General features: G+C 53.0%; 1 protein-coding gene across 8 annotated transcripts in view; it reads left to right on the top strand.

The window, feature by feature from the left end:
• MAPKAP1 (MAPK associated protein 1) overlaps positions 1-10530 on the top strand; it is a 106904-nt gene extending 96374 nt beyond the window's left edge. For all 8 annotated transcript variants that reach the window (XM_083807252.1, XM_083807255.1, XM_083807253.1 and 5 more), the window contains 2 exons: positions 6807-6904; positions 8737-10530. In XM_083807252.1, the coding sequence (XP_083663378.1) occupies positions 6807-6904; positions 8737-8862 (224 nt within the window). In that variant the 3' untranslated portion in view covers positions 8863-10530. The remainder of the gene's footprint in view (positions 1-6806; positions 6905-8736) is intronic.
• The last annotated feature ends 11403 nt before the right edge of the window (positions 10531-21933 follow it).

Genomic DNA, 21933 nt, shown 5'->3' with positions numbered 1-21933 from the left:
TAATGCTCCTGCTGTGAATAACACAGTCTGTGAAATAGTAGAAGAAAAATCATACTTGATAGAAGCCTAATCACAGATTCTGGTCAAAGGATAAAAAATAGATTCAGCAGAGAAAATGTTACCAAGACTCAGGCGTGGAGTGAAAGAAATCTCAAAGTATGCAACAGAAAGAAACGAGTCCAAATGTGTGTAGACGTGTTGTTTGCAGGGCGGCTAAATGCCTCAAAGGGAAGGGAGCAAAGTCGCAGATGGTGCTTGGTTTCGTTGTATTTTCCATATTCTGTGGCAGGCTCAGGACTGTGCCCAGGTTGTTGGCGGCCAGCTTGAGCCCTGGCAAAAGGTCGGAGTTGTTGGGGACTTGCGAGCAGCCGTCCGTGGTCTGCACGCTGTGCCGTGCCGGGAGCTGCTCTGCCTTTCCTCTAGCGCTAGAGCTGGCCACTCAGCCGTGTGTTTGGCATCGGTTCGTACAATTTACACCCCCAGAGAAGCAGCTGGCAGCAAGGGAAGCTCAGCCGAAGGAACAGCTTCGGCTTGGTGACCGCTTCAGTGTCCACTGCTAGTGGCTTGGAGGCAAGGGCTGCTCCTGCCTGGGTACCGTACGCAAGGCAACTTATTAAAAACATCCACTAGTGAGTAGCCTCCTCGTAGAAGTACTCTGGAGCACTATCAGGAGCGTGCATTGCCTCATCCTTTTAACAAATATGTTTTGTAGCCCTATTAAAAGGGGTCTTCATCTATCCTGTCAAAGCTATTCTGCTGGGGTTTTTTAGTTTAATTACACTATCCAATTAAAACTCCTTGCTGCATTTTGATTCGCTTCTCCTTGGGCTTGAGTGGATATGACATTTACAAGGCTCGCCTTTCAAGCAGACAATAGCGTGATTGATGAGGTGCAGACGCAATGAAGGAGGCGATTGCCATGTGGAAACACTGCTTAGTGTATTTTGATTTATTTATCATCTTTTTTCCAAAACAAGGTTGCTGGTGAAAAGGTTTAGTGCAAGCCTGAGTTCCACCTCGATTTTCACCATTCTTGCAAAAATCTTTATTAGTAGTCTGCCTTTGGTAATAATTCAATGAAGAAACAAAAGGCTTCAGAAAAAAAAAAATCCAAATGTGCGAATAGTTACCATAATTTGACATAAAAGTGGTCTTTTTCAGGACATCTAGAAACAAGACATCCACTAATAGCAATGTTTCATAATAAGCTTACAGCAGAATATAAAGACCTGAGTTGTGGGAAAAGTGTTCTTGAAATACGCTGCTCCCTGAGAATGGAGCAGGCCAGCCGGACTGCAGCTTTCTTTTCGTAACATTCGTAACATTTGTTCCCACTTGAGTAACGCCTGGTCTGAACTCCACATTTTTTCCACTGATGTTGGTGGGGTCAGGATTTCATCCATAACTTCGACTGCGTTTGCTACCTGTGGAGGAGAAGTCGCCTCTAAACAATGCACCTCTTGGATGAGTATGGCTGGCGTGAAGTAGGCCTAACCCGCCTTCCTGCTCGGGTTCCTCTTCTGTCTCCGTCGCTGGGAGAGCCGGTGCTGTGTCCCTGGCAATCCAGCCACAGCTGTGCTGCAGCTTGCGACATCCCCCTGCAAGAAAACATCTAAGTTTTCTTGTTCCTTAGAGGTTGTCAGGGTTGGTGTTTTGATGACAGTGCAACACTTGCATTTTTGTAGGACCTTCGGGCCCTGTCCCAGGGTCACGGCATCATTTTTTGATGTAGCACATACGGATTTAAAACAACAGAGTCCCTCCCCAAAGCTTTAGAATAAAAACCTCAGGGGCTGATGAACAGACATGCCCCCATTTCATACCACATTTAACTAAACTTGTCTTTGTACAGAAACATTGCTTGCCATGTGTTTTATTTTCATGGTTCCTTGCCTGTTTACTAGTATATTTTTAAGTCTTTGTAATCCCTTCTGAGTCTGTGAGAAGAGATTTCGAGGTTTGATACTGTGGTCACAATTTCCAAGGTGGTGAAAATGGTGATAATGTGAAATGATGCCCGTAAGTAGTTCTTTCCTTCAGAGAGGTCTTTCTCTAGCTCTTTATTATATATTATATTATATATATATCTTAATTGTTGGCTTAGACTTTATGGCCCTGTAATGACAAAGCAATCATCAAGGTGTATTGAAAATTTATCATAAATTTGCATTTCCCTGTGTTTGTTTTCTATTTTGTTTGAATCATGAATATTCTTTTCATCCTTCGTCTAATTAGTGATTTAATTCAGTACATGCTGTTTTAAAGATTGGCATGAACAGAGGCTTTTGATACAGTCTGATTTTGGCGGAGATGGGAAAGGAAGAAGACAAACTACTCCTAGTCTTGGCAAGTTCAGTAAAGAAGTTGTCTTTTCCTGTGCAATTCCACATGCTTTCAATGTTTTCCAGGCAAAAAGTGTGGTTTTTAGATGCTGATAAAGAAAGTGCATTACTTCAGTTTAAAAGTGAAAATTTGTTTTCACCTGTATAAATTAAAGCACAGTGGAGCACAAAGTTTTTGTGTATTTTCTGAGATAGAAATTTGCAGATTTACCAGTGAGCATGTACGTATATTTTAGTCAGTAATTCTGGAAACTGTTTTCCAGCAATATTTCTCGTCTGCCTCATGTAAACACAAAACCAATGGAATCGTGTGTGTGTTGGGGGCTGACATGCAGTAGGGAGGCTGCTATTTGCACAAGCACTGTTTCACCAAACACTGTGAGAAAGATAGGTTTCCAGCCACGACCAGTAGATCTGCATGTGGCTGTGCTTCTGGGTTTGGAAGGATTACTGTTTATACCGTAACTAGCCCCTTCCTTCACTTTTTTGTCAGTACAGTAATATTTAAAATTAGGAGATATGCCAAGCAATTAAATTTAAGACATCGAGCTGACAGTGAGCTCTCCTCGTTTTCAGTAAATCAGCATTTTCTCTTTCTATCTGAGTCTCTTGCATGCGTTTCTCCAGGTGTAACCGCCTGGGAACCTGTTAGCATTCAAAGGTTAGGAAAGATTTGTCAAAATACGTTCAAAGGGCACCAGCGGTCGGACGCCGTTCCCCTGCTGTCAGAGGGACATCAGCACCACAAGGCATGGCAGGAGCGGTGCTGGCGTGGGGCAGTGGCACGAGCAGGCGCGGTGCGGCAGGGCTGGGGGAGCCTGCACGTCTTGGCTGCAGCGTGCGGGGCGAGGGGCCAAGCAGATGTTCCTGCAGGTGACGCAGGGACGCCACCCTCAGCATCTCGGATGCACCCGGTCTGTCCGGGCACCAGGGCCGAACCGGGTGACTCCCCTGGCATAGCAGCGTTGCCTGCAGAGATCTGTTGAGCTCATTCTGTACACATGGCAAGAGCGTCTGATAACAGATGAGTTTCTCTAATTTCACTTATCAGATAAATTTGTTTGAAAATAACATGTATTTTCTGTTGTCTAGCCAGTAAAATCGATTACAAAATACTAAAATTCCCCCGTTCAGTTCCCTCTTGCCATCAGCCACTGCCACCTCGTCGGTAGGTGACTGTACCTGTCTACATACACACGTGCCTTTGTCCCGGGGCAGGGCAGTGACAGCTGCTGCAACTGAACACTTGTGTTTCAAACACAGACTAAAGGACACATTGTTCGTGCAGCAGGCACTGCGGTGAAGTTGTTCGTACAACATCTGCGTTTGTTTTAATTCTACCATCAAGTATGGCAGAAGCCACTTGAGCTGCTGCTGTTTGTTGCCAGATATTCTTATATGGAAATATAAAGCCATTGAAGTTCGTATTGATCTCTGAAGTGTCAAGGGTGGTGTTCTATTGGAAAGTGGTACATCACATATTTAAGCGCTCTTGGAAATGGAAATCAATCTCACAATTCATAAATTCCATCTGGCTAGAACAGTAGCAGAGCAAAGTGCCAGTTATGATATCAATGAACTAATATTTCATGCTGTAAATAGTATAATGTGGACATGGGAGCACATAAACATAATACTATAATGGGGCTTTCTAAAGAAAAGTCTTTTTAGCTTCTTTCCACTAAATCACCTGGCAGGGTGTGCGACGCGTTCCGCAGGCCGTGCCGCGGGCTGTGCACAGCGGGGCGGGCGCCGCGCGTCGGTCCCTGCGTGGGGGCAGAGGCAGCGCTGCCGCCCCGTGCCACGGCCGGGCAGCTCCGTGTCTCGGCCAGCACCTGCCCGAGAGGCAGGGACCAGAGCAGCTTTTGCCGTGGATGGGTTGCGGGCAGGGACACCGGCCTCGGGTGTGCCGGGGATGGGCCCTGCCGCGTGCCGGGGGCCGCGGGGTGCTGGCTGCCACGAGCACAGCGCTGGGGCCTCTGCGCTGTGTCCCCAGAGGGACGGGGAGCAGGGCGAGCTCTGCCTCCTGCTGCAGGGTGCGGCGGAATTGTTGTTGGCATCTGTTGCTCTAATTGTCGTCAAAACAGCTGACTCTTTACAATCTTAAAATAAGTCCTCAAAATAAAGTTCTGTGTTCTGCTTCTGTCGGCTGTATAAATACTTTTGCCAGAAAGGAGGAGCAGATCACTGGTGTAACGGGAAGATGGGGATACTGGGGAGGGTTTCTTCACCAGGCATGACGAAAGCTGTGGTCTCGCTTAATTTTTGTGTTAATCTTTCATTCCGTGGCTCTCTGCCCCACCTCCCCTTGGTGATGTACGGGCGAGCAGCAGACGGTCAGCACGCTGGCTCTTTATCCTTTCCACCTCTGGTGCAGGTCGTGTCTCTACCAGAACGGGAGCGGGACTGCAAACCCAGCCCGGGCCCCCCGTCCTGGCGAAGGACCGGCTGCGCGGCGGTGTCCCCCTGGCTTCGCTGGGCGGTGGGGCGAGGGGGCTCCCGGCGGGGCGCCTGCTCTGGGGCTGGCGAGCACGGCCCCCGGCACAGCCCGTGCGCTGGGTGGGCCCTCGGGGAAAGGCAGCTTTTCCTGCGCTGGGGGCGCGCTGGGGTGCAGGCGGCGCCAACAGGCCGCCCGGCGGTGTCATCCGTGTTGGGAAACCCCTGTGGGCTGGTAAAACCCCTGTCCTGCCGCAGCGGGGGCGCGAGCCTGCCTCCCCTTGCGAGGTAGATGGCAGGGCCGGCAGCAGGCGGGGGGCGGCCGGCCGGGGGAGCGCCGTGGGGACCGCAGCCCTCGCCCGGCAGGCAGCGGGGCTCAGCTCCCGGTGCCCCCCGTCCCCCCGCCCTCCCCGCCGGCAGCGCCGTCCCGAGGCCTCCGCAGCGGCCGGGCCGGGCCGGGCGGGGCCAGCAGCGCCTGCTGCCGGCGGGGGGCGGGGAACGAGCGGGGGGAGGGCTCCTCCTTCACACGCTCAGGAACCGCCAAGGGAGCTTCCAAAACCCAATGCAAAACACCTCCGCTGGAACCCTCCAGACCGCGTTTTGTGTGACTTTTATTTTATTTTTTGGCACTTTCTGGAACTGTGCGTAATGCTAGGACGTCCGGGGGAGGCTGTCGCGGCGTGCCGGCGGCGTGCAGTGCTGTGTCGTGTCTCCTGGAGCAGCCTCTCAGAACCGTAAAGATGCTGAATTCCGTCCCAGGCAGGAGTCGGGCGTGAATGCATTACCATACTGATTAGCTTGCAGCCAGGAATCCCCGCATTTTTAGTACCACCGAGGCATCATTTGTCAAGTGATTTAAAGGGGTTTTTTTTTTTGCTATTATTATTAGCCAATTTTTCAATATAGAATTTATATTCCAGATTAGTGCATCATAATGGTGTTTAATTAACGTGCCACAATAAAATACGCACGTCTCAAATTTTCTGGCCACAGGTCTGGGGCATATATCAGTCATTTTTTGGAAATCTGGAGAATTAGATAATGTAAATAAGATTTCAAATTAGCTTTCCTTCACGAAAGATGTGAATTTACAGTAATGTGGCTGCTATTTTATGGATTACTGACTCTGACCTTTGAACTGAATAAATTATGTGAAAACTGATGGAAAAGTATAATGTATAGAATATGCTTAATTTTAATTTTTGAAGCCATGAACGTCTGAACAAGTGAAGGATATTTTGCCTTCCTACATGTTTTGCATACAGAGCTTTATGCTAACGCCGTGCCTCCTGTCCTGCCTGCAGTGCTGGTAAAGGTCACCAGTTTCCATGCCATTCTCCAAAGGCAGCCACGGAGGCTGGCCTGGCTGTCATCAGATCGAGTCCATTTAATCACTTAAAACCTCCATTTGGGACTGAGCAGTGAAGCCTGCCAGCAAAGCGCTACACAGATAAAAATTACGGTTCTACTTTAATTTTGAGTGTTCTGCTTGTAGCAGGAGAGATGCTTAGTTTCGTAGTATCGTCGCTGCATCCTTTTTGTATTTTACAGTGACATTTTTCCTTTGCCTTAAGCAACTTGAGTAGGTTTGGGTGTTGTTTTGGGGAGAGGATTTTAGAGTGATAATTCTGGGGTTAATTGACCTTTTATTTTAAATATAACACTTATCTTCTACATTTGATGATTATACAGTGAATAGTTACATAAAGTAGTTCTAATGTGGTAGTTTAACTGAAATATGGTCTTGGGCTGAATGGGAGCTAACTAGCCATTTGATAGATTTTTGCATTTCCTGCAGTGGGGATGTGATGGGAAAATGAACTTTATTGAATAGAGTTCAGCTGCTCCTGTAAGCCACCACTTGCCTTAAATTGAAATGACATGAGAAGCCTGTCAGCGTTTCATTACTTCCTTCTGTTGTGCTGATGGTATGCTAAGATCACCATCTGTGTTTTTCTTCTGTCAGGCACACAAGCTCTGCGGAAACTTTAGAGGAATATTCTGAACATTTTTTCCTTATCTTTGCAGGTCATGCAATATTTAAACTTACATATCTAAGCAATCATGACTACAAACACCTTTACTTTGAATCAGATGCTGCTACTGTCAATGAAATTGTACTGAAGGTGAGTATTAAATTTTAACGTGACCCAAAATTCTGAGTGTTTTACCACTTGTCAGACATGAAAGTATTCAGGAGGTTCTAGAAGTACACGGGTGGCGCAGTGCCTGAGGGGCACTAAGGTGCATCTCACTTACCGGAGCATGCCCAGTGTCTGTTACTGGCTTTTCAGGCGGCTGTGCAAGAGACTGCCTGTTTTGTGTACGGGGCTGCCTCTTGGGCTCAGTTTCAGTTAAGAGATGCCAATCTTTGGCCGAGTTTATCGGAAGCTACCAAATTCCATTGTGTCTGGGTACTCTGCACCTTCAGACACGTGTCCGGGTCTGTGGGCCACCCTGCCGGGCCCCCCGAGGGCCGGCGCTGGGTCTCGGCAGCCAGTGCCGGTGCCGCTCAGCGGTCGGGGGGCTCCCGCGGAGCGGTGCGCTGGAGTAATCCTCAGGGCCGCCGGCCGATGTGGGGTTCGTGGCGTCAGCACCGGCTCAAGCAGAGGGCAGGAGTTCTGCCAGGATGGCACTCTGTACAAGGCAGAGGGGTTATTCCTCCCGCCCCGACCCTTTATCACAGTTGTTTGCTTTTCTCTTGCAGAGACATACTGATTTACTTTCTGAAGCAATTTTTCGTAACGCTATTGGAAGATTAAATTTAATTTTCTGCAATCTAGGATATTTTAGCAATTCAAAATTTTTCAAATAGTAATTTTTGCAATATGTCCGTTATGTTTGCTTTTATCTTCTGTGTGAAGTTCGGAGGACTGCTAAATAACTGACATATGGCAAAATATTTTTTATTAATAACACGGGTGAATGTTCATTTGCTTTTACTACTTTGTGGATTGTTAGGCCAAATTCTTTTGTTCCTACTTAACCCTAAATAAACTGTTGCAGTCTTCAGAACACTTGACAGATCTGAGACTGTTCATATAAGAAGTCTAAAAAAGTTTTGCTATAAATAGCATGAACATTCAAGAGAGAAGTATTATTGAACAGTACTTTTTTTCTTAACTCGCAAATTGTTTATAAAGAATATTTTCTGGTTTCGTGCATAAGTTACCAGTTTATTTTCAATTCCATCAGCATTAAGAGATGCAGAGAAATCAGACTTTTCAAATTAGGCTTTTTACATGATCAAGTGAGAAAGACTGAGACTTTATTGACCATGAAAATTCCCTATATTTTTATGCCTTAAGCTGTAATATGCAATGAAAGTGAAACACTCTACAGTGCATAAAATTGTGCAAGTTTTAAGCCACAGCATATTAACCAGCTAATGGCAGACCAAAGGGCATTTTTATCTTTTTGATTCTTGCATTAACCTTCCATTAAAATTATCTATGTGATTATCACAAAGCACTGGAGATAATAAATTTAGGGAATAGCAGGCTTGTTAAATATCATTTAAAAATGCTTTCATCAAGTAAAATGTGCCAAAATACAGGGAAACTATGAGATTAGCTGAGTATGCAAACATCATAATGAAAGTATTATTTTTATTAAAGCTGATAAAATCTTTTATTGAAGCCCATTACTATATTAGACCAGCATTGTGGGTCTTCATGACTTGCTGCGTTCATCTGGAGGCTTGGTAAGGAGGGTTGGGTGAGCAGAGAGGGGTTCTCAGCCCCCAGCCCAGGCCACACTGCACCCACCGAAGGAGCCCAGGAGGAAGAGCCAGGACGCGGCCCCGTGCAGCAGGGGGCTTCTCTGAAGCTCCGAGCTGTTTCTGCTGTATTTTTGCCATTTTTACTAACGCCTTGTCCAGAGATACGAGGGTCTGTGTCCTCCCTGGGCTGCTCCACTGAAACAGCAAAGAAATGAAATATCACTTCGTGTCTTGCAGGTTAACTATATTCTAGAGTCACGAGCAAGTACAGCCAGAGCAGATTATTTTGCTCAGAAACAAAGAAAACTGAGCAGGAGAACAAGCTTTAGTTTCCAGAAAGAGAAGAAATCAGGACAGCAGTAACACCTGGCCTTGAGGAACGCCTGTCTGCCGAATTCGGAGGAGGAGACGCTCCATGCAGCCCGGGAAGGTGGGAGCCAGGACTGCGGTGCTCCGGCTGCCAACAGGCAGGAGCAGCCAGGAAAGAAATCTGAATTATCCCATCTCTCACGGTTGGAAGATTATCCCTCTTTGGTGATGGGAAGTCTCCCCTGTGACAAAAATAAAGAGCCATATCAGCCGGAAAGAAGACTGTTACGCTTCAGGTTCCTTTGATTAGAAATAAGAGAATGACGTAGACTGGCATCATTTAATTACTGTATTATGTACAATCACAAGAAGAGATGTGATTACATATTATTTCACAGCCTGGTTAAAATAAATTATATACATCTGTAATACACCCACATACACACAGGTATTGCTTGTGACATGATCAAATTTCTAAAAACAAAATGTAGGACAAATGTATCCATTTTTACTATTAATAAACAGATGTAATCTTTTTCAAGGTCCATATGATGCACAGTTCTTTTGGGGGGAGGCTGCAGTCCCAGATGGTTACACTTCTGTTGCTGAAGTGCAGGAGGCAACCGTGAGCCAGGGAACAGCAGCCATTGCAGGGGATCTGATCTGTGAAGAAATGTTGAGACAGTCAGGTCTCTTTTCCTTCATTTTTTTCAAAAATATTTTTCTTTAACTGTGCTTTTCAGCTTCGCATACGTTGTATGGAACATTATTTGCTGTAGTCAGCAGGATGTTTTGAAAACCAAGGCAGCGTCTCTGCAGCTAAAAGGAGAGCACTGCCCTGCCCCTGGGGGCGGCGGGGTCAGCGCCGTAGGGCCACGGACCCGCAGCCATGCAGGGTCTGCTCTCAGCCAGACAGCTGGCACCTGGGCACTGGGAAATGCCTCCACCTTTCCTCAGAATTATTCTTTAAAAATAAAAACAAAGACCTACTTTGTACTGGGATTTGTAACTATTCTGGCCTTGTCTGTCTAACACATCAGGGAACATGTGAATGGGATTATGGGGAACCAGAGCTGCATTTTTGGTTCAGTTCACCAGAGGTGTCTTTCATAAATCTCTCAAAGCCACTGAAGCTGGAGCTCTCTGTGCTGCTGCAGTGGGTTTTGTATCAAGAAAATGCCTCCCGTTCTGAGGGGCCGTTTAGAGCCCAGCTGACGCTGGCAGGCTGCGGCACGCCAGCTGCTTGGGGCAGGGTGAGCGCCCTCCTGGCCGTCTGCTTGCCCGCTGCAATGCCACCTCGGACACTTTCCTACCTTGCTTTTGTACAAAAAAAACTTTCTGAGCCTTAACACGAAGCTTAGGAGTAAGCACTAAGGCAGAGAGGTTATCTGTCAGTTGTCTGTCGCATTTAAGTTCTCAGTTTTAAAAGGTTTAGCTTTGGAAGCATGCGAGTGCCGCCCTCCTGGAGCCAGAGCTGGGGCGTCCGGGGGGGCCCTGCCTGCACCGCACGGGTCTCTGTGTGCAGTCTTCCGTGACTCTTTCTCTGCAAAGGATAAACAAGAGAAACAATATTTTATAGTACGATATTAAATTTTTAAATATTTTATATGCACAAATGCAGCACAGATGCAATGGGGAAAGCCCCTTCAAATGATGCAATGTACATGACTCCTTTAATCAGCTTTGTGAACTATTTAACATTAAAGTTGTTATGTGAATGTTCTTTTGCCACCTAGTTTCAATTCTTTTTAACTGAACTAAAAAAATTGCCGACTTTGGTATCAAAAGTTACGCAAGTCTCCTACTTGTTTTCATGGCCATAATGCTGTGCCACCCACTTAGGTTTATTTATTCTAAGTAGATATTCAATATGTGCAGTATTTTTCTTTCAGGAAAGCCTTAAGGTTGACATAATAAAAAAAGAAAAAAAGAAAAAAAAATGAAAACTCTATCTAAACTGTGGTAGCGTTTGTGGGTGCATGGTCACTTGCCTGGATTGGTGCTGCGTTGCACGTGCATTTACAGCCTCTTAAACCCCTTCCACCTGCTTTATTTTTAACACAGCCTGCGGGGGAGCAGGGATGCTCGCAGCACAGCCGAGTGAGCGGGGGCAGGGAGGCAGGGACACTGCCCTCCCGTGTGCCCCGGGGGCTTGGTGGGGAACGGGTGAGCTGGGGAGCCGGGGAACGAGGGCGCTTCAAAATGTTCATTCACAGTTAAGAAACAAAATTACTTTCAAAACCCAGATCTGCTTGAATACGCAGCGTGGAGAAAATGTTTCTACTATTTTGTGCTTGCTGGAAGAGTTAAACCAGAGCTCATGGTTGCAATCTGTGCACAGCCGAACAAAAATCCATCACGGGCTGGTCTTTCCCCGGTAGTTGTAGATTTAATTGATTCAGATGGGCATTCAACTGGGTCAGCAAAGCAAGCTGTTCCTTCCATGCCTTGTTACTAGGCTTCAGCAGGAGAGGGTGGCTGCTGTCTCATGTAGCAAGGATGACTTCTCCCTGAAGTGCATCAGTCTGTATAGGAAGCATCTGAGTTTTTCTGAATTTTCTCTTATTCTGCTTCAACAGGCAGGGACCTGCCTTGTTTGTGCACCTGAAGCTTTATCATTGATTGCACCTCGTGTGTTGAAATAGATGCCACAAAAATCACCACCAAAACCCAGTGACTCGGGGAGTACACAGAGTGAGCCAACAGCGGGGGCTGCTCTCCTCCTGCAGCGCCAGGAGCCCTGGGACGTGGGTGCTGACAGCAGCCCGGGTGCTCGCAGCCGCTGGTGCGACTCAGCCACCACTGCCTGTCCTGCCTGGCTTTGCACAAAAATGTCCCAGATCCAGCACGGGCTCCCAGGGCTGAGCCAGCCCGCTTGCGGGTGACCCAGCCCACCACCAGCCAGCAAGAGGAGCGCAGCACGGCCGCTGGTGTCCACGCCTGGTCCCGACACCGCCTGTGGTCCCATGGCCTTTGTGGTGGGAGTGCTGGGGGGGGCGGGCACTGCCCCGGGAGGGGCGTGAAAGGCCAGAACAGCTCCGAGCGCCCTGTCCCTGCTGCCCGCCTGTCCCAGCCGTGCTGCAACCTCCGGGACACGGTGCCGGGACAACACCCCCTGGGCTGGATAACACGGCCACTGATAACTCAGAGCAATGTATTATACCTCTGCGATTTCTGCTTCGTGTCAAAAGTCTCTTCACTTAGTGCAGCCAGTGCAGCCCGTTTCAAACTGGGGTGATACCTTTCTGTACTTTCAGATCAGACAAAAATTAGAGGCTTCAGCTGCCCTTCCGGGCCATTCCAAGCGAGGTAAATTCCTGCCTGCACGGCTCTCACTTCTCCCGAGCAGAAACAACCCGTGCTGCTGGGCGGGCTGACCTCCTCGCCGAGGGGATGGCGGCCTTCTCTCCGTGGGGACGGCCGCCCCCAGCCCCGCGCTCTGCAGCCGCAGCGAATGCTGTGAGCCGGGCACGGGGCCTCGAGCACCCTCGTGCCTCTCAGCCTGCCTGCAGAGAGGGGCACACCAGCACCTCTGACCCAGGCACGTGCTGGCGTCCCAGGCGAGGCCGCAGACCTGGCCCGGGCTCTCCACGGGCTCTGCCCTGGTTTGCTGCGATCTCCAGGAGCGAACTGAGCAGAGGTTCCCCACGTGCTGGGGCTGGTGGCAGCACCAGGGCACCCAAGGGCTCTGCAGCAGCAGTGCTGGGGCCGGGGCACTGACAGGAGCGTGGCGGCTCCCACCTCGCACCAGGGGCAGGGCAGAAGGCACTGCGCAGTCCTGGGTGCGGCCCTGAGTTTAATGGGGGGTTATTTATGGAGACGTATCTGTAATGGGCGCATGAATTTCATGGAAATGCGCTGCTGTGGCAGCGTGTGGCATTGGGTGCCGCCGCTGCTGCTAAAATTAACAGCCTTAAATCACATCCCCGAGCGGCCTCCCGGGTGCAATGCTGGGACGGGGATGGAGCCGTGGGTGCGATGGCTGCAGGGGCTGCGTGGTGGCAGCACTGTCCCGCGCCCCACTCGGTGCCAGCCCCGCAGCATTGCTCACATCCACCGCCAGCAGCCGGGGCATGGGCAGGGCCGTGCGCAGCCCCGTGCTGCCACTGTACGAAGGGTTACGCATGGTCACATTTCATTCTCCACACACACCTCTTCTTAAATGCAAAAAAAAAAAAAAAAAAAAAGGGAAAAAAAAAATCTCAACAGGGTGTTGTTCACTCTAAAAACCCTAAGCATGATTTGTGAACTCTCACAGCCTTGGTAATCTCATCAGAGTAATGGGATTATATTTCAAATCACCATGGCCTGTTCATTACACATTTAAACTCCTTTGACAGAGGAAAAGTTAAATAAAATGTGTGCGTCAGCCCTGGTTGACTTTCCCAGTTCTCTTTCTTGATTAGACAAACAGATGCTGAGCTCCAAAATGAAAAAATAATGTGCTCATTTATTCATTTTTCTGACAAGTCACAATAGATTTTTAACTACAAATGAGCACCCTCCCCAGGTGGGGAGCGCAGGGGGTCAGCGCGCGCCGTGCCGCACCGCAGCGGGCACTGAGCTGGCGGTGCCCCGACCCACTGCAAGCGGCTGCACCCGCGCGGCCAGCGCCAGGCCGCTGCCATCAGTGCCCAGCGCCTGAGGGAGGTTTCCGAGGAGCCCTGCTGTTTCCGAGGAGCAGGGCTGCAGGTCGAGACATCCCCATGCCCTCGCATCCTCTGTGCAAGGAGGGAAGCGGCCGGCGTGGCCTGGGAGCAGCCGCTCTCTGCTCCCGGCCGGCGCGGTGACGCCAGTGTCCTGCGTGAGAGCCGAGCACGCTGGCGGCTGGGCCGCGCGCCCGCCGGGGCGACTTTCACACCGAGGAATGCCGGGGCTCTACTAGGGAGCTGAAATGCCAGATAATTAGAAATACACCTGCAAACACCCTTATTGTCAGGAGAATGCAATCGCATACAGTAATGAAGCAATTATTAATGAGCAACTGCAAGGCTGTCATTAATTTAAGCTTTTCAGGATCACAGGCTAAGGCAAGCTAAATGCTACAGCAGGACAGGGTGGTCAGAGGCGGGAACACCCCAGGCCCACAGCCCGAACAGACCTGGCACCGTCCTCGTCCTGCAGGCACCCAGCCCGCAGCGGCCTTCCCAGCCCCGCGCCCTCACCTCCCCCGAGGCCCTGCCCTGTGAGTGAGCCCTGGGGACGCCTTCATGTGGCGTGGAGACGGCTGGGGGGACCCCTCCGGCAGCGGCACCCGCGAGGTGCCCCTGCCTCGCGCCCCAGCTCGGTGCAGCCCCCCACCAGCGCGCGGCCCCGCGCTGCAATCTGTCACGGCGGCTGGGGCTGCGCGGTGCTGCAATCTGTACCTCGTGTCTGGGCTGTCATCTGACATAATTCCTCCCTGCTGGCATATTGCTGATTTGTGCATAAGTGATGCATGCAATCCACCTGAGTGAGGAGTCAGGGGTTTTGTGATCTGGGGCTGTCAGGGCAGGGTGTTTTAGTGCCTCCTGCGATTAGGTGGAATTGACAGGCCCTGAAAGCAGGGAATTGCACAACAGGGGAATTAACAGCCAGGGACTGAAGTGGAGTGTGGCACTCGTTTAATCTGCAATTTATCAGTTTACGTGGCTTCTTGTCGCAGGTGGAAGATTACACTCCAAAAAAGAAGGCTCCCTTTTTTTTTAATTTCACCTGACAGGGAAAAGGAAGAGCAATATTTAGAGGCCGACACATTCCCTGGCCCTGGTGTTTCACTGGCCTGTGCTGCGCTGTGCTGGGCTGCACCGAGCTGCCTCACAGCACAGTGGCAAGGGCAGCCCCAGCGCCAGGGGCACCCAGAGCACCCAGCCCAGGCTTCAGAACTGCTGAGTTTTGCCTCACCAGGACAAGTGGCTGCTGCCTTGCCTTGCATGAGGGTGGTGCCGTCCCACAGCCCCACGTCCAAACCGTGCCAGGGCAGGGCACTGGTGAGCATCCCCTGGTGATGTGCCCTGCCTGCAGCCCCTCTTCTTCCCCAGTGCACGCCCTCACCCACCCCTGTCCCACCCCACCAGGAGTGGGTGCAGGTGCTCCCACGTGCCAGCCATGCCCCTGGGCACAGGCAGGGAACGAGTGGCCCCGGAGCTGTTCTTTGCTGTGCAGATTCCCTGTCCCTAAGTGCCGGGGCGGCCGCAGCCGGCTCCGCGCTGATCGACTGCCAGGCCATTAGTCTGTCCGCACGGAGCAGTTCCTGGAAGCAGAGCTCCAGCAGCGCTCGCTGGCCGAGGCAGAGCTGAGCTCGTGCCCTCTGCCAGCTGCTGAGAGAGCGTCCAGCGCCGCTGCACCCGCCAGGCATCGCCACGGGAAGGGCAAACCCAGGGCAGGACGTGGTGAGGGCGGTGTCCACGTGCCGGGTGTCTCCTGTGCAGGCACAGGCACAAGGTACCAGCACGGCCCCTGCAAAGGCTCCCCGGACCACGCTCAGATGCATGGGACACCGGCACCCAGCAGCACACCCACACGCAGGTGCCTGACCTGCTCCAGAGGACGCTCTGCAGTGCAACAGCCCCGTCCCACAGCTCCAGCCGCCCTGCAAGGGACGCAGGAGACGCATCTCGGGCAGAGGAAGCACCAGCCGCCGTGGTGCCTCCTCCTGGCCCCCACCACGCAGCGCGCTCCAATTTTGATAATATCATTAGAGTCTGATAATGGTTTCCAGGAACACTGTAGCCTTTCTGCGAGGTGACAGCCTGTAAAGGCAGCATGACAGATAATGTATTCTACAAGGGTACAATAATGTGACTCCAAGCACATTAAACTCCTTTAATGTGGGTGACATACACCTTCCTCTTAACATACATTATCGTCCTGGGGGCACACGCGGCACGCAGCAGCATGGATCCAGCACCCTGCGCTGCAGCCGGCTGCCCTGGCACATGGCCCCTCACCCTGCCTTCCTCCCGCCTGCCCCCGGTGCTGGTGCCGGTGCCAGTGCCGGTGCCAGTGCCAGTGCTGGTGTCGGTGCTGGTGTCGGTGCTGGTGCCAGCACCCCACACCCCACCACGCAGCCAGGTTCTCCCGCACCCACCACGCTCTCCCTTCCCCGGGTGTGTGGAGGTTAAATCGCGCAATGCAAATGCTTTTGCTGCTTATAAGCAATCTCCTTGGCCTTCTTGGCGGCCTGCTCTGATACTGCAAACCTTTATCCAACCTTATGGTATCAAAGATTATTTATAATGAATTAAATATGTTTTTAGCAGCTTCTTTCCACACTTACTGCCACACTTTCACTGCCGCTTCAACTTAATTAGGGAGGCCTTGCTAAAGAGATGGGAGTAAATGCATCTAAAGAAATATATCTATGTATAAATGAAAAAAGCAGCCACCACAGGTCAAACCAGTACTTTCAATTTATTGCCCTGGTACATTCATTTGTAAATAGCTTTGCCTTGCTGGTTTCTAAGTGCAAGGCTAATGTTGGAGTGCTTAAATTAATAGTGACGCACACCTTTCATTATTGCTATTAAATTAGGTGCTGGGCTTTGATGGATTCACTTGTTGCTGAACTAAAAGCCTTGTAGATGTGGGTGTGCGTATCCATTTGGTTTTACAGCAAATTTAGGTCTTAATGTCAAGGCAGACAGAACTGAGAGAGTTCCTCCTCAGCACGCGCTAATTAGCAGGACGGGCACCTCGCCCCCGTGCCCCTGCTGCGGGGCGGCGGCGCAGCTGGCGCGCAGGATGCTGGCCGCGGTGGCTGGCACGGCGTGGTGGCACTGTGGGGCTGCTGGGGCGCCGAGCCACCACCCCGGGCATCGGCCCCGCGGGCACCACGCTGCAGCACCCTGCTGGAGCCGGCGGCCCCCGGCCCCGCAGACACCGGGTGTTGTGACACCGAGCGTCAGCCCTGACACGTCCCGAGCGCCGTGGCTGACGCAAGCCGGCGTGAGGAGCCCCCCATGACACCAGGCACGGCAGCAGGGACCCTCCACGCCAGGAGGTTTGCAGCCAGCTCCCGCTGTGGGGGCTGCGTGCGCCCCTCGCCCTGCCCTCGCCCCCCCGGGGGTGCCGCTGCCCCGGTGCTGCCCCCCCCCCCCGCCGCCCTCCCTGCTCCGCTGCCGCTAATTAATCCTGAGGTTTTGCCAGTCGCATTGTGAAGTTCCCGGGCTGGGAGAAAGAGCAGCTTGTCTCCTTGACAGCAGAGAAGAAAAGGGAAAGAAATCGAAGCAGCAGCACTTAGTCCCTTCTCCTGTCAGCCAGACAAGTTGTTTTCATCTCCCTCTGAAGAAGATCATAATGGGACGGGCAAAACTTGGCCGCCTCGGAGCCAGCACCAGCGCTGCTGACGCAGGCAGGCCTGGCTGCTGCCCCGCCGGGAGCCTGTGGGCCCGCCAGCAGCAGCGGAACCGGGGCGCCTTCACGGAGGGGACAGCTCAGCGCCCTGCGCGGCCTGACGGAGAGCCGGTGCTGCTGCACGCCGGGCAGGCTGGTGCTCGGCGCTGTCGTGGCACCGATGCTGGTGCCGGAGGAAAAGCGGCCGTGAGCTGATGGCCTGGCACCGGTGCTGCCACCGGCAGCGCCACCCAGCTCCTCGTGCACCAGGCGCTCAGTGCCAGGGACCTCGGTTGTGACTCATCCGTTCGGATAATCGCGGTGTTTGGCCACCAACACTGCACCGTGCCCCGGCCCCAAAGCCGGGATGGGGCTGCGGGATGGGGCTGCGGGAAGAGCGGCAGGACGAGGTGCAGGACGGGGCTGCAGGATGCGGAGCAGGACAGGAGCTGCAGGCTGGGCTCTGTGCAGAGCTGCCTTTGTTCTGCAGCACAGTTCCCACTCCTAGCGTGCCATCTTGAGGCCGCTGACAGCAGCCCTGCGGCGCCGCACCGCCTGCGCGCCCACCACCACCGCCACGCTCCCTGGCCCTGGCCTGGCCCTGTTCCCACGTCCGGGGTGGCTCTGCCCGGGGGAAGCGGGGACCCCAGCACCCCCGCACGGGGCCGGCGGCCGCTCTGCCCCAGCAGCACGAGGAGCTGTGAGGGCTGCGGGGAGCCCCCCGTGCTCGCCTGTCCCAGACCCCGTCCCCATCCCATGCTGCAGAGCAGTGGTGGCACCGGTGGGATGCGCCTGCGGTGCTGCCCAGGGCATCAGTGCTGGTGGGAAAGCATTGACAGTGCGCAAGCAGAGCACCTTTGGGATGTCCCCGCTGCTGTTCGGCCTGGGGAAGGGAAGTCTGGGGGGGGGCAGTGTGGCAGAAACCAGCCCTGGCATTCACAGAGACTTGGGGCCAGACGGGAGGGCTGGCCCGTTACGGAGCGCTGTCCCAGAGAAATGGACAGACACCTCCCATAGGACGACGTGTCTTACTTCTGGAGAAGAAGCCTCACTGGCTCAGTTAAAAAAAAATCTCCCATCTTGGCCCTGGCAGCCGAGGGGGCACTGCCCCGCCGTGCTCCCAGGACACCAGGAAGCCCCTCGCCCAGCAGCAGGGCACCCCGCTGTGGCGGCACAGGACCGGCTCCTGCACCAGGAGCTGCCGGCAGCGCGGTGCCCGTCCGTGCCGTGCCGCCCCGCTGCGCTCGTGTCTCCGCACGTTATGCGACAGGCATGCACAAGAAATATTTCAATGCTAATTCTTTTTAAAATGATAAAATTTGTCTGTATTGTAAAATATAAGTCTCTGGGTTCCTGAGAGCTAAAATATTTTAATATATTTCCATGTAAATCTCGTTTTAGACTTTAATATCCTTTTAACATACATTAAAGTTTCAGCATTCCTGAGTACTTGACTATTTTAAGGCGCTGCTCTGTACATGTGGGATAAAAAGGCCTGCCCAGAGGAAAGAGGGGATCGAGGTGTGCAGGATGGCAGCGGGGGAGCAGCAGCCACCCTGCTGTGCCATCAGCACCGCACTGGGGCTGGGGACAAGGGGCCACGCCAGTGCCACCAGGCACCTGAACACTCATGGCACTGCGGTGCTGAGCACTTGGGTGTTTTCACACAGGCAATGAAATGTTATTAAAAAAAAACCCTGCATGTGGTAGCAATTCCAGGATTTCTGGTGAACGAGGTTAAAAGTGTTCTGGACAAATAGGTAGCACAAACCTCTAACGAGGGACAAAGGACAGGGACGCTCCCTGCCGCAGATGTCCCTCTTCCACAGCTCCTCTCCCCCAGCACCTCCCAAGCCCCGCTCTCCTGCCATGCCGTTTGGGAAGCTTCAATTGCACAGAAAACCATCTTCTTGGGAAACACAGCCATTTGCATTCCAGTTTGATGCTTCTCATTGCTTCGCTGCTGGGGGATTAAAATCATCACCGTGCTAAACCCTGGAACGGAAAATAAACAAACAAAAAACATCGCTCTGAGCCGGTCGCTTCTTGGGGCTCAGACACTTTCCTTTGGCGCAGGGCCCTGGTTCTTCCTTTGTAAAACATTATTATTAGTCAATAAAAGTTAAATCCCCTCGATAAGCCGGCACCCCCGCGGAGGAACAGACGGCCCCCCCTGGCCTCGCTGATTGACTCTGCGCAGCCCCGGGACTGCTCGCGCCTCCGCAAATGGGAAGATCTGATAAAGACCTAATCCAATTACAGCTCGGCACTTGCCAATGTTTGTTCTCTTTTAATGGGACTTTGGGGTTGTTTTTTTTCTTCTCCTGCAGAATTTCCTGCGGTTCTCTGCTCCGGACGACAAAGCAGTGCCAGCTGCAGGAAGAGTGCGGTGGTGGCTCTGCCGGGGCCAGCAGCCGGGTCACCGCCGGGCCTGAGGGACCCGCGTGCCGGCTCCATCCCGCCCAGGGCAGAGGTCTCTGTGCCGAGCAGCCCCGGGCACGGCGGGGCTGTGCTGGGGCCACGGGGTGAAGCCCAGGGCCGGTGCGGGCGGCTGCGGGGGCCACGGCTGGCTCACGGGCTCTGCGCGTGCCCTGGTGCCAGGGCTTGCTCGCGCCCTCTGAACACAAGCGGTCACACCGCACCACCTGCCAGGGACACGGCGCGTGCAACGCGCTGCCGTCGGATCAGCCAGCACCACTGCTGCCCTCGCCGTCGGGATGTGGCAGGGCAGGCAGTGGCGCATGGCAGGAGCAGGATTGGGCAGGAGGTGCCGGCAGCGCGCTCCTGGCCACGGGGCTGGGCTGGCACGGCGGGGCCCTGCGTGGAGCCGGTGGTGCTGGCAGGGCCGGACGCTGTGCCGCGTGCCAGCAGGGACCCCTCCGCCAGCAGCGAGGCTCGGTCACGGGCAGTGTCAGACACATACACACACCCACACGCACACATCCCCCCCCTTCCCCATGGCTCCTTTGGTGTTTTAGAGAGAATAAATTGCTAATCAGCTGCCACCCCCTCCTCGGTGTCCTCTGCAGCAACGCTCCAATAATTAATTATAAACTACAATACTGATCAGCTTGCATGTACTCCGTCTGCACTGACAATCATTAACCATAATATGAAATTTATAATGTTGAGACGTGGAACCTGGTGAGATGAACTGCTCTGCTTTTTAATCAGTTTTATGGGATGATATAATGCATTGATCGACAAAGACAAGATACAGTACGTGTTCCCGTGTCTATAGCCGGGCAACCTTATTAATTTAGATTTACAAAGAGTTGCTTCATCTGAAGGGGACAGAGATGGCCAGGCCACCTGGCACAGGACAGCCCGCTGCCAGCCCCCCGGGAACAGCAGAGCTTTCCATGAGGCTGCTGTGATGCCAGGGACCCGTGCTGGGGTGGCCCCGTCGAGGTCTTGGCGGTGGTGGAGCCGGCCCCGCACGTGGTGCCGAGCAGCGAGGGCCTGCCCGCGCCTCCCTGCGCCCGGCTGTACCCGCGGCTGGGCATCGCCTCCCGGCCCGCGCGGCCGTGGCGGCCGGACAGCTGGTAGCCATACGGGTGTGCCTTGGGCTGTCATATCGCATTTGCACGCCTGCTCTTGCGCTGCGCCCGGGAGAGGCTGGATTGGTTGTTTTCAGGTCAGGGGCTGCAGCCAGCATAAGAGGAAAATTCCCATTTCCCCACCGAGCCGTTAACCGTGACGTGGCCTGGCCCCGCTCCTGGGCCCTGGCGTGGGCAGAGTGGGGCTGTGCCGCCACCCCCGGCCCCACACCCCGTGGGGCGCTGGGGGCACGCGTGTCCCCATCCTGTCCCCAGGGCAGAGCCCAAGCCAGCCACACGCCGGGCACCGCCGGGCACCTCCCTGTCTGCCACGGGGACCCTCCACCACCACCGGCTGTCGTGGGACCCGTCTGATTTGTAAAATCCTACTCGGAGCAGTTGGTCGCACAGAGCAGGACAAGCCCACGGCACGTGAAGCTGTGCCTGCAGCTCTGAGGACAACCGAGCAGCTCCTGAGCGCACTCAGCGCTGCGCCAGTGTTTGACGGGCACGGCTAATCCCCTTAGTCCAACATCAGTCCCGCAGAAAGCAGCTGAAGAGCTCAAAACAGATCCAATTGGTACAGAAAGGGAATGTAATTAGTGCCAGTTAGCACAGCTTTATGGAAAGTAGGTCTTGTCAAAAAATTTGGTTTCATTCTTTTAATTTAAAAGTTTAACTAATGAAAGTAACTGGGAAGCTGTGGTATACTTAAGTTTCTGTTAGGCGTTTGATTTAATAGTACATGACGTTTTGATTAAAAAATTAGCTCTATATAATATCAATAGAGCACACATTAAAAGGATTAAGAATTGGCTGACTGACAGGTCTCAAAAAGTAGTTGTCAATGGGGAATCATCACCGAATGAAGATATTCAACATTTTCATCCACGATCTGGAAGTAAATATGAAATCACTGCCGACACGACTTGCGATGACAAGGACAGGGGAGGTGAAACCGGCAACATCGGGGGGGCGGCTGGGACACTGCCCTGTGCACCAGCCCCTTGGAGGCACCTCCTGGGGGCCGGGGGCACCAGGCAGCCCTGGGCGGGGGTCCCTGAGCAGCACACAAGTCCTGCCCGGCCGGAGCGGTTTTGGGAGGCACAGGCCGGCCCCGAGCTGTGTGGGGCAGGGTTTGCTGGGTGCTGCAGCCTGGCCACGCACCAGCGAGCAGGAATTGTTCATGGGGGGCAGGGGAAGGGGGCAGTGAAGGAACAGCACTGGCAGTGCGGTGAACTGAATGACCGGCGTGTCTCCGTCTGGTTCCACC

This window comes from Anser anser, assembly GCF_964211835.1.
Source record: "Anser anser genome assembly, chromosome: 21".
In the NCBI taxonomy this organism is placed as follows: Eukaryota; Metazoa; Chordata; class Aves; order Anseriformes; family Anatidae; genus Anser; species Anser anser.
This window is presented reverse-complemented; position numbering and strand designations above follow the sequence as displayed.